This window comes from Chelonia mydas, chromosome 25 (genome assembly GCF_015237465.2).
Source record: "Chelonia mydas isolate rCheMyd1 chromosome 25, rCheMyd1.pri.v2, whole genome shotgun sequence".
Lineage (NCBI taxonomy): Eukaryota > Metazoa > Chordata > Testudines > Cheloniidae > Chelonia > Chelonia mydas.
In genome coordinates, this window is record NC_057858.1 from 11099522 (window position 1) to 11110935 (window position 11414).

The 11414-nt window shown below is 52.8% G+C and overlaps 1 protein-coding gene across 3 annotated transcripts in view; it reads left to right on the forward strand.

Moving 5' to 3' along the window:
• The window catches only part of ARID3A (AT-rich interaction domain 3A), a 100995-nt gene extending 89864 nt beyond the window's left edge, over positions 1-11131 (forward strand). For 2 of the 3 annotated variants that reach the window (XM_027834150.3, XM_043535827.1), the window contains exons 8-9: positions 441-530; positions 1375-11131. In XM_027834150.3, coding sequence (XP_027689951.2) covers positions 441-530; positions 1375-1562 — 278 coding nt within the window. In that variant the 3' untranslated portion in view covers positions 1563-11131. The remainder of the gene's footprint in view (positions 1-440; positions 531-1374) is intronic. The other variant, XR_006287438.1, reaches the window with a different exon arrangement.
• The last annotated feature ends 283 nt before the right edge of the window (positions 11132-11414 follow it).

Here is an 11414-nt window from a genome sequence, read left to right on the forward strand (position 1 = left end):
TCAGTCCTCTTCCTGCTCCCTGTACCAAAAGCATTTCCCGGCACTGTGCTGGGCCCAGTTTTAGCAAATCTGAAGACCAAAACCAAAGCTTTGATTCCCCAGGGCTGGAGGCCTCTGCTTCTGCTCCTGCTGATGATACCAGACCCCTAGACCAGCCTTGTCCGTAGGGCTCGCTTTTCGCTCTGTGCGTCCGTTTTCCCACCCGCTGGTTTCCGTGTGTCCCTGCTGCCTGTCCGATAGGAACACAGTAACATTTAAAGGCAGATCTGGACGCTAAATCCGCCATCTGTAAATGGAGAGGGATATTTTTACCATCCCTGTTAATAGCCGAGAGGAAAGGATTTGGGGATGGCGTCAGCAGGGTTCTGTGAGCCTGGCGGGTCAGGACGGTCTTGTTTTGACTGAGCAGTTTGTTTATCATCTGATTTATCCTGCTGCAGAAAACCGTCAGGACCCCGGCATGAGCCTGTCCAACAACGGCACGAACAGCATCAGCATGTCAGTGGAGATCAACGGCATCGTCTATACGGGTAAGGGGAACGCGGCCAGGTCTCCGTCTCTGCCTCTCGCTTACCCACTCCCCAACCCCCTGCTGGCCCAAAGAGTCTGACACAGCAACACACGGGGCTGCTGGATCTCCCTGGTGATCGTGTTAACGTGTCACCCCAGTAGCGCTGAAGGGGCCCATCGTGCTGGGTGCTGTAGAAACCCAGAGCAGGCTGTCTGATCAGAGCCCAGGCTCTGGTCTCACAGTTCCTATTCTGCAGTCCCTTCCCAGCCTTTCCGGGGGTGCACTGGATTGATCCGTGCCGGATACGCCTCTCCCTTTGCAGGCTTTCGGTCCTGGCGTTTGGGAGGTAGTGACTTGCCTCTCCACGTCTCGCTGTCCTTAGTCAATGTGCTTCCAAACTCTTTCCTCTAGGGACAAAGATGCTTGCAAGTTATTTTCACGAATCGGCACCACTGTGGTAGTGCCTAGACACCTAGCGAGAGCTGGTCCCTGCCCTGAAGAGCTTACAGTCTAGGTAGACGTGGTTGCGAGGGGAAACAGAGGCCTGTAACTAGCTAGGAATAGAGCTGTGGGCTCATAGGCCAGGGCCCTAAGCACTAGATCACTCCTCTCCGATGAAACTTAGCTGCTTCTTGCAGCGTTTCTTGCCCCTTCCTCTGAAGCCGCTGGCCGTTGACCGAGACGGATGCTGGGCCGGATGGATCACTGCTTTGATCCGGGCTGACGGTTCCTATGTATCAGGGCGCCACTGTCCCAGCAGGGGCTTGGAGAAAGGAAGGAGCATTCTCCCCACTTCACAGCTCGGTTCCCGCTGGAGTTAGGAGCAGCCCCCCACGAGCCTCTCCCTCTTGTCTCTCCCCCAGGTGTGCTGTTCGCACAGACCCCCGGCCCCTCGTCCTCCTCGCTCCCTTCCTCCGCCTACAGCAAAGGAAACAGCAGCAGCCGGAGCAGCAGCAGCGGTGTGGGGGGCAGCAGCGGCGTCTCCCAGGCTGCCCCGGCTGGTTTGTCCGCCCCTCCAACCTCTACCTCCAATAACTCTTCTTCGCCTTAACTCCCCCCCCAACCCCCCACCCCAAACGGCAGCGCCTCATCTCACCAAAAGACAAAAAAAAACCCAAACCCACCCACACGTGGAGCTTCTATCACAGCTGACGCCAAACCCCGAGCTTGCATCTGGCTTCCCTGGGGGGTGGGGGGAGGAAGCCCCATTTCCCCCTCCTCCCGAGAGGACTGGAGAAAGTTTTGCAAGGAGAAAAGCTTTAATTCAGGGGTTTCATTAAAAGCAGCCTGGACTCTGAGCCAGTCATTACCCGGTAGCTTTGGAGGTGATGCACCGTTCCCCACCCCCAGAACTCTTTACCTCACGGACACCCCACTTTGCACTGTGCGTTTGTTTTCTAATGTTGTTGTGTGAAGTTGTGTTCTTTTGGATACCTCCAGGCAGACACACAGTCGCACCGACACCCACGGGCTTGTGTTTTTAATGAAACCTCCCCACCTTTCCTTTCCTTTCCTTTCCTTTCAACCGAAAACAAAATTTGCAAAAGCGGGAGGAATTTTTAGTCCTTTAAATCTTTTTTTATTATTATTTTAAGAACTACACTCAAGCTATATGGCATTTTATGAGGTGGTTAGTTGGATCTTTTTTTTTGTAAATAGCTTCTATTTTATTCTCTAAAAAAAAAAATCAAACCTTAACTCACAAAAATGAGATATATATTAGTGTTCGTTCAGGGAAACAGGACTTGGAAAACTTTGTAACCTCTTTTTCTTGTGGTCGTCTGATGTTGATCTTTGGTCGAGTTCGATCCGCGCTACTTTCTTTCGAATGCTGGTGACGCCCAAGGTTCGGGAGAGAGCCAGGGTGACCCCAGCGAATGAGCTCAGGTGTTTGTATGCAGGGGGGAATGGGGGGCGGGGCGGGGGGGGGGCAAGCAAGCTCCATTTGGAGATTCTTAGGGTTGAAGTGTGTAGTTGGTCTGCAGTTATTAGGAGACGGTTTTGTAGAGCTGCCTCACTGGGAAAAGTCTGCGTTTCTAGGATCCGTTTCCTTCAGCAATAGAGGTAAAGGGGTTCGATGCCACCCCTTCAGGCTCTCCGCTCCACTCCATAGCTAGCTGTTGGACCCTGGTCCTCTGGGGGCTTGATCTGATCCGGACAAGCACTTACGCGCCTGCTGGGACTTCAGGCGTAGCCTCAGTGAAGCCGAAGGGATTACTCACCTGCTCCCAGTTAAGCAGGTGCAGAACAGCCGTGCTTTGGATCAGGGCCAGAGCGTGCAGCCAAGGGCATAAGGCGGAGCTGTCCGCCCAGCCAGCCTGCTTCGTTCGGGTCCTGCTTCAGCAAAGAGCGTCCCGCTGGCGTTAAGGGGACTGCAGCAAACGCTTTACGGTTTCGGGTTGAGAGCCGGGTGGAGGGGGCTGAGCGCAGCGGGGGGAAGGCAGTGCCTGTGGGGGTGTCGTTGCTTTACACTCGTAGCCCCCGGCAATGACACACTTGCCCTGGCTGGCAGGAATTCTTCGGGCGTAACCCGAGGGGCAGCAAAGGGTACGATTCAGGCTGGTAGGCTTTGGAGGCAAAAAACAGAGAGATTTTGCATCGCGAGACTACCGAGTTCTTCTTCCCATCCCCAGTCCAGAGCACCCTCCGCCTTCCCACATAGTCAGAGCATAGAGGAGAGTCCTAAGCCAGAGGCCCCGGGCAAAGGAATCACTGGGACTTCCATTAGAGCAGCCTCCTCAGCTCCGTGATCATGTGTGCACGCCCCGATATGGATGAGAGCCAGCACTTCCGTTCCCATTGGCTTGTAGAAGTGGGAAGTGGATCCGTGGCGGCACATGGGCGCTGGCTGGACCTCGGGGAGTTGCAGTGTGTGGTGCCGGGAATCGGTTTGTTCAGAATCGGGCTCTGAGAAACAGCTTTTGAGCCAAGACACAGTGCAGGGAGAAAGCTCATCCCAAGTGCCTGCTGAACTCTGGGCAGGGGCCATGCAGCCACTTGTCTGCGGGGAGGGAGTGTGCCAGAAAATTAGAGCCACTGATCTCCCATGCTTTCTCCTGGGCAAGACCTGCCAGACTCCTGACAGGGCAGCGCAAGGGGCTGGAATCACTGAGCTGGGTTTGTTGGCCACGCGGACCTGTTCCATTGCTATTCCAAGGGTGCCGAAGGATCCCGCGTGCTGGAGAGGGCGAGGGGAGCCGCGGTCGGTGTTGTGAACGGGGGCTTCCTCCTGATCTCGAAGCTCATCCCTCTGGGTGGGTGCACACCTGTGTCCGTAGGTGTCCATACCACCTGCATGTACACCGTCTGTGGGAGAGAGGGCAGGACTCTGGCCTTCTCTGTCGCTTTTGGGAAAGCTGTGGGCATATGGGAAAAGTGTACAGGTGTCCATACCACCTGCATGTACACCGTCAGTGGGAGAGAGGGCAGGACTCTGGCCTTCTCTGTCGCTTTTGGGAAAGCTGTGGGCATATGGGAAAAGCTGAAGCCTGGCTGTAGTTTATTCAAATCACGGAGGTGCCTGGACTGAAAGCCTGGATCCAGCGCCCTGAACAATGTGGGGGTTCAGATCCAAACTCCACAGCTGGCCTGTCGCTAGGACCTGGTTCTGGGTTCCCCAGCAATCAAGCCCAGCTGCAGTTGGGTCTTTTCCTCCCTCTCCCTTTGCCTCTTTTATTCCCTCTGATCTGGACCTACGTGTGAGGGAATTAGGTTCCCAACTCCCATTGACTTGCACCTAATTCCATTTGGCTTCTTTGAAAATCCCAGGCTTAAACCGAATCTGTGGTTCAACCGGTGCTGCATCACAGAGAGGGGGAGAGAGAGGGTCCTGCTTGCAGCCCCCTGCAGTTACCTGGCGTCATCACCAGGGACCGGCTGGCCTGTTACACTCAGTCTGTTTTGTATTTTTCACGTGTGTTTCTTTAATTTCTTGGTGGAGGAAATTAACCTTGATGACTCCTCTGCTTCCCTCCCCCCCCCGCCTCATATCCCCTCCCAGGGAACCCTGTTCCCAGGGGCTTACAGTACAAGTCTCTCCCTGTAATTAGGTCCAGGGAGCATAATTTAATGAGCTCTGTGTTGTGTGCCGTGCTCCTGACATGAGTGCAGGGGTGGGGTTATTCCAGAGGAGAAACTCCATTTTAGAGACAATCTAGGGCTTGCTGCAGAATTCATCTGTCCAGCAAGGGGTTGAGGAGCCTAAAACAGCCCCAGCTGGGTCGTCTCCTGCAAGGTGCTGAGTGCCGTTAACTCCCACCGAAGCAGCTGCGTGCTGAGCATGCTCTGCACTTCTCAGGATCGGGCCTTAAGCGTGTGTCCTGCTGTAGCCATGTGTTTCCTCTGCCCTGTCCTGTGACGGATCATAAAGGCACCAGAGCACCCTTACCTGCATAATAGTCGCTGCCCATAAAGGGCCTGATTCTGATTCTCGGCTGCTGTCGCGTACACCAGCGCAGAGGGTGGGCGTGAAGTGAAAGTGCTTTTGCACCGGTGTGAACATCTGCGCAAAGGGCGAAGCAATGGAATGGAGACCCAAAGCCTCCCAGCTTGGCCTCTCTTGCAGCCAGCGGGGGTGGGGCACTCTGGATTTTTTAAACATCGTCTTTCCCTGCTGATTTTTGTGCTTTTCCATTTGATAAACCGGCTCCCAACCTCCCCAGCCTGTTTTTCAAGTCACAAGCTGCTCTGACTGCCTCCAGCTCCCTGACCCCGCATATTGCCAGCAGCCACCAGCCTGATGGTTTCCCACAGAGCAGGGAGCTAGCACAGAGAAGCTGATCTAAAGTCAATGCTACAGTGTAGAATCCAGGTTGTACACATGCCCCCCCTCGCCCTCCCTGCTTCTTTCGCCAGAGTCTAGATACTTGTCACACCTCGTCCTCTGCTCAGGGCTGAAACAGCAAACTGGTTCTTCGTCGGTTTCTTTCTTTCTTTCTTTCTTTCTTTCTTTCTTTCTTTTTGGACAGGTGAAGAAAATAACCAGAAAAATTAGGTGTACTAGATAAAAGCCAATGAGATTCCTGCTTCCCATCTCTCTGCACCTTGCCCCCGCTCCATTTTCTGCCTGGGTCGGCTGTAGCACACGGGGGGGGGGGGGGGGGGGGACGACTGTTTCCTGATGTCTCCTACGGTGTCGCTGGTGAAAGGCAGATGTAAGGACTAGTATTTTCAGAAGGGCTCTTTTGCGGCACTGAAATAAGTGGGCAGATTGGCAAAGGAATCCAGCACGTTGGGTCGTGAGCGTTTTGTGAAAACTAAAGTTGATTAACTTGAAAATGAAACATCGGAGGTGTCCCAGTGGAAGCTGAGCTCTCGTGCTGTTCTAGCCCCGGTGACGGGCGCTGAGCATTTGAAAATATGGCCCCATGCCCCAAGATTTTTACATCTCAGGCCTTTGGTTCTCCCTGTGCTGCTCGGCGGACGAGGGTGGGAGCCCTGCCATGAAGCATATTGTTGCAGTGATGTTTTTAGAATGTGCACTGGGATTGTTTTTTGGGTTTTTTTTTAATCTCCCATCGTGAATATTAAAGAGACACCATGGGCTCTCCGCATTTCTGTCTGAACAAGTTCTGTCTGGCATTGCTGCGGCTAATCTGATTCTCCCTGAAGGAGATTAGAGACCAGACAAAATCCCCCTGGGTTATTTTTAGTTTGTTTTCCTTTGGGCATCTGACAGCACTTCATGTGTGGTCAGTTTCACTGTTTTCCCCCCTCTCCGGGGCCTGAGCCAAAGCCCACTTCAGTTTCCACTGACTTTGGTCAAGCCCCTAGCTACTCATTTTCCCTTCCTCAGGGTGGATCTTAGTGGGATGGTGAAAGCAGGGAAATTGGCAGAGGGACTGCAGAGCAGGTGCAAAACCCTCCAGTTCATTGAAATGGACAAGATCTCAAGCTGATTGTGTCCCTTTGTAAACGGTCCCTTAAAGCTCCCCTGAGTGGCTGCCTGAAACCAATGGTCACTGAACCCAGCTATTTGTGCCAGCAGACCCACCTCTCATCTAGCCGGGATCTAGCCAGGAACTCCCTCTCCTGGAAACAGCAGGATGGTTGTGACACCTAGGTTTTGTCATATACAGTGATTCTTCCTCTCGGGGTGGGGCTGGGAATGTTGAAGCCGTAACACGTTCCCTAGGCCAGGTCGGTTTGTACCAATATCATTATGGCGGTTAGGAGTGTGACTTTTTACCGCTATCGTTCTACCGGTACAGTTCCTAGTGGGCTACAGTAAAGCCATATAAAGGTGACTTATCCCAGTAGAAGTTATTTCCCTTCTACAGCAAGAGCACCTTTATACCTGTGTAACTGCATCCACACTAGCAGGGTTATGCTGCTTTAACTATACCCTGTCTACCTAGGGAGGGAGGACCCCTGAAGCTGCTTAAACGTGGTGCAGAAAGAGGCTGCACTTAATCCTGTTATATGTTAAAAACTGTCTCCCTAGCTTTCTGGTCCAAGCCTTAATCAACTTTGTCATGCAGAGAGAGAGAGAGGGCACCATCTGAAGTGGAGTGGAGATTTGTCCTCTTTCCCAGCCTTACACTTGAGAGTGGGTTCCTCTCTTTTCCCTGGGGAAATGTGTCCATGGCTGTGCATGTATCAGCTTTGCAGGGTACATACCCGTGACGCACAGGGTCATGTTGAGCCCTGGTATAAGTGGATGCAGCCTCTGTTGATTTCGGTGGACTTGGCATTTGCTTATGCCACGGCTGTCGATGGTCTCCAGTGCATGCTGCAGAAGAAAAGCGGCTGCTCCGGGGTGGTGGGAAAGCATCTTTGTGAGTTGCGAGCTCTGTTCTGAAGTGGAGTGGTGACACAACTGAGCCAGCCAGAGGGGAATGCTGGCGGTTCCCCGTTCCCAACTAAACAGGCCTGGATCTGCTCCATTACCCCCCTGCTTGCCCAGCCATGGGGCCTCATTGCTCAGCTGTCGACCTGTTTTTCAATCCTGGGCACAGATGGTGCATCCTCACTGCGTCTTGGTCGCACCCATGCCAGGAACCCCACAGTAAACAGCAGGGCCTAATTTGGCTACTCCTTTATTTCCCTGGCCGCTGAAATCCTGGGAGGAGGTTGTACCTTTCTGGGAGGAGCCCGGGCTTCTCAGGTGGCTGAAGGGATCTTGGCCTCCCAGAGAATCTGGCTAGAAATGCACTCCCTTGTTTAGACTTTTTGCGCAACTGCCCCTTTGACCTTAGAGGCCAGGGAACGGGTATCCCCATCAAGCCGCTCCCCTCTGTTCCATCCAGCCTGGCCGTTGCTTCTTTTCTTTTGAACCAGGCAGCTGCTTTGTATTTTAAAAACCTCTCACCGATATCTACGTTCAGGATGCTGCGGTAGCTCCTTCTGGAGCACCCGGGATCAAACCCTTGGAAGCCAACTCTCCCATTGACTCGGAGCGAGCCAGATTGATGTGCCTTTGCTCAGCCTGCTGCTAAGTTGCTTGTAGATGCACTCAGTGACAATTAGCATCTCTCTCCCTGGCCCTGTCTCCCCCCATGGCACTGCTGCCAGATTCCTGGCATGACAGTTCCTCCTTAGGCAGCACAGCAAGGAGTCAGACCTCAGGTGGCTTCTATACCAAGAGCCAGGTGGGCATGATCTCCTCTTCTAATGCCCTGGGGGACAGCTCCTGCAGAGAATCCAAGCTAGCGTCCATCTCTCTGTGCCGCTGCTCAAGCAGGGAGAATATGGAAGCAAGGGGATTTGGTGAGCGAGAACCAGCTGTAGCCGCAGGCTGCTGGCGATACAAGCTCCTGCCCTGGAGAAAGTGGGGTGTTTTTATGGGGGGGGGCTCGCTCGACTTCCTCAGCCAGCCTCCAGAATCCCGAGCATGCACCAGGGACACTGCCCAGTTTTGTGACACAGCAGGGGAGAGCGAAAGTGCAGGGTGCCTGTAAAGCACAAAGGACCCTCAACTCCCAGGGAGGCTGGAGCTTCTGACACACCTTGTGGGATGGAGAGCATCAAGCTTAAAGGGCCTGCTCCAAAATCCATTGAGGTCAATGGCACAGCTCCCACTGACTTCAGGGGGCTTTGGATGGAGCCTGGTGTCACTTGTGAATATATATATATATATATATATATATATACACACACACTTTAACAGACGTTTCTGAGTGCTCCCCATCTCCCCTCTTGTCCTGTGCAGACGCACAGAAAGTTACGGTCCTTTGCCTCATTGCCATTTTCCTTCCCTGCCTGCTAGCCCCAAACGCCTTCTGTTTCCTTTTGCTGCGTCCTTGCTTTGGAAGCCGCCCTGGGCTGCTGCCCCCCGAGCTCCATTTTCATTCCTGGGCAGCTTTGAAAGGTGAACTGCAAAGCTAAAGTGAAAAGCGGAGCTCAGCCCAGAGATAGGAGCTGGCTGCTCCCCGCTAGCTGGCACTGTAACACAGGGCTTCATCCCTCCTGCGAAAACCTTCCAGCACTTCCTGACTCTCGCCTCGGTCTTCCCCAAGTCACCAGAGCCCTTTGATGGGCTTGGCTGCATCAGGGACTGTGTGTGTTTGCTGGCGTCCGACGCCTCCAGCAAACCAAGAGCCGCCCCTGCAGCCTGACACACGGGACCGATTTCTAGACTCCGTTCAGTTCCCGTTTCAGCTGGGCAGTTCGCTTTTTACGCTCCTGCTGTGGAATTGACCCTGCATGCTGCTACCAGCAACCCTGCTCACCCACAGCCTTCATTCAGTATGCAACTCAGGCGAGATCAAAGATCCTGAATCCCTCTCTCGATAGCTAGATAAAACAAAGGGTTTTCCCCTCTCCCACCTCCTCAGTGCCAAAAGCCGTAGCTAGAGAAGACTCATGGGCACAGACCATACATCTGACTTTGTCGCTGAGGGATCTGTGGCTGTTCTCAGCCCGCGTTGGGTATAGGACCAGTGAGGTGGTGTCTCTGTTCTCTAGACGCCCTAGCCAGTCAGGCCATTGATACTTGGTTCTCAGCCTGGCCTGGAAACGTATCCTCTCTCAGAACGAATGCTTTGCTCGCCTTGTATAAGGAGCCTTAGGAAGTGGGGTGGGTTGGGGGTGGGAGAAATTCTATATCAAATTCTATATCTCGTGTGTGTTTTGAATGTGCGTATAAAGCAAAACCAACCAACCTACCTTCGGGGTAAAACGTGTTTCTTATGCAATCTGGGCTCTCGGAGCAAGAGCAGGATTGTAACTCAGGGGAAAAAGACCTGCTGTCTGGATCTGATTGTACTGGGTATGGGAGGGAGGGAGAAGGGGCAGGGCAGGATTTGCTTGCTGTGTCGTTTATTTTAAGTTCCAGTTGTTTGGGGGTTTTGGTGGGGGTGGGGGGTGAGGTGTGATTTCTTAGCCCTGATTTTTCACCCAGGAGAAACTTGCCTTAAAGTTGCCCGCCACGGCGGGTGGGTGACCTGGGTTTCTCCCCAGTGCTGGCTCTGTAGGAGAGGCAGCTTCGCTAGCATAGCTTCCAGCTTGTGTCTGCCCTGCTCTCGCTGCGGGAGCCCGTGTGGCTGCTTGCACCGTGGCTGCAAGGAAACCTGGACCCGAGCATGACTGAGATACTTGACTTCAGAAGGGGCTGCATGCATCTTTGTGGGCCTGCTGCCTCGGGGCTGCATGGGTGTGTGCCCAAGGAGGACCCTCAAGTTCCACACCGGGGACAGCTAGTGTGTGGAAAGGGCTCGCCTCCCACACTACCTCGCCGGTGGGAACGCAACTCTCTGGGCTGCCACGGCTTCTACCAGCAGCTAACCCAGCAGCCCCTGAGCAGGCCACACATCCGGGGGGATGGATGCAGGGGCTGGAGGTGCAGACAAGCCACAGGGCACCTCCGCATGCCAAACACTGGACAGCCCAAGAGCCATTCCCCACCCCCATCCCCTTAACTCTGGCCCCCAAATCCCCACTAGCCCAGAGTTCTGCTGAGCCCACCTGCTCAGTTCTGAAGGTCTGGCTAGGAGGATGCCATGGAGCGCTTGCCGCTAGGAGTAGAACGTGCTGTTTTCGGGCCTGCCTGACTACCTTCAAAGAGAAATCCTGCGGGATGGCCCCCCAGAGAACTCTTTGTCACTGGTTTTTGTGCTGGGGGGGGGGGGGGGGGGTGTTTAGATTTTTAGTAGATTTTGCATTTGTACAGTCCCTGTTTTATTCCTCTCCTCACCACCACCCCCCCACCAATTTTTTGGTTGGGTTTTTTGATTTTTTGGGGGGGGGGGGCGGGAAGCATATTACATTCGGCTTTTTTTCCTTTTTGCATATCGATTGAAAAAACCCAGTTTCTCTGGGGTTTGAAAGGCAAAAGGAATGAACACCGCTGCAGATGCAGTTACACAGCATGCATAGCTTAACTCAGGTAAAAAAAAAAAAAAAAAAAAAAACCACAAAAAAAAGAATAAAAACCACATTCTACCTCTGATAACGGCGGGCCTCAGGCTGCCTGTCCTGGGAATCCCGCGGTGAAATATTTCAGTTTTGCAGACATTCAGGTATTAAAACTTTGTGATTATTAAATAAAATAAAATAAAAACACTGAAAGTTTACATTTTATAATAACATTATTATACAGATTGTATTTAAACTTCAGAATATTTAAGACAATTGTAACCCTGTAAAGTTGATGAAATATTAAAAACAAAAACAAAAATCTGACTTTTAAAATCCTCATCTGATTTCTTTCTTGTGTTGCCCGGTCTTTATCCACAGGGTCCCTCTGCATTCGGAGAAACCTCTTGTAAAAAGAAGCAGGGTTGCCGCTGGGTTATTAGGTGTATTACGGTAGCACTTAGGAGCCCATCCCCTTTGTGCTGGGCCCTGTATATTATTAGGTATATTATGGTGGCACCTAGTAGCTCTCATCATGAACTAGGATGCCAGGTACAATGCACTAGATACGGTACAAAGACAGAACAAAGCACCGGTCCCTGCCTCCAAG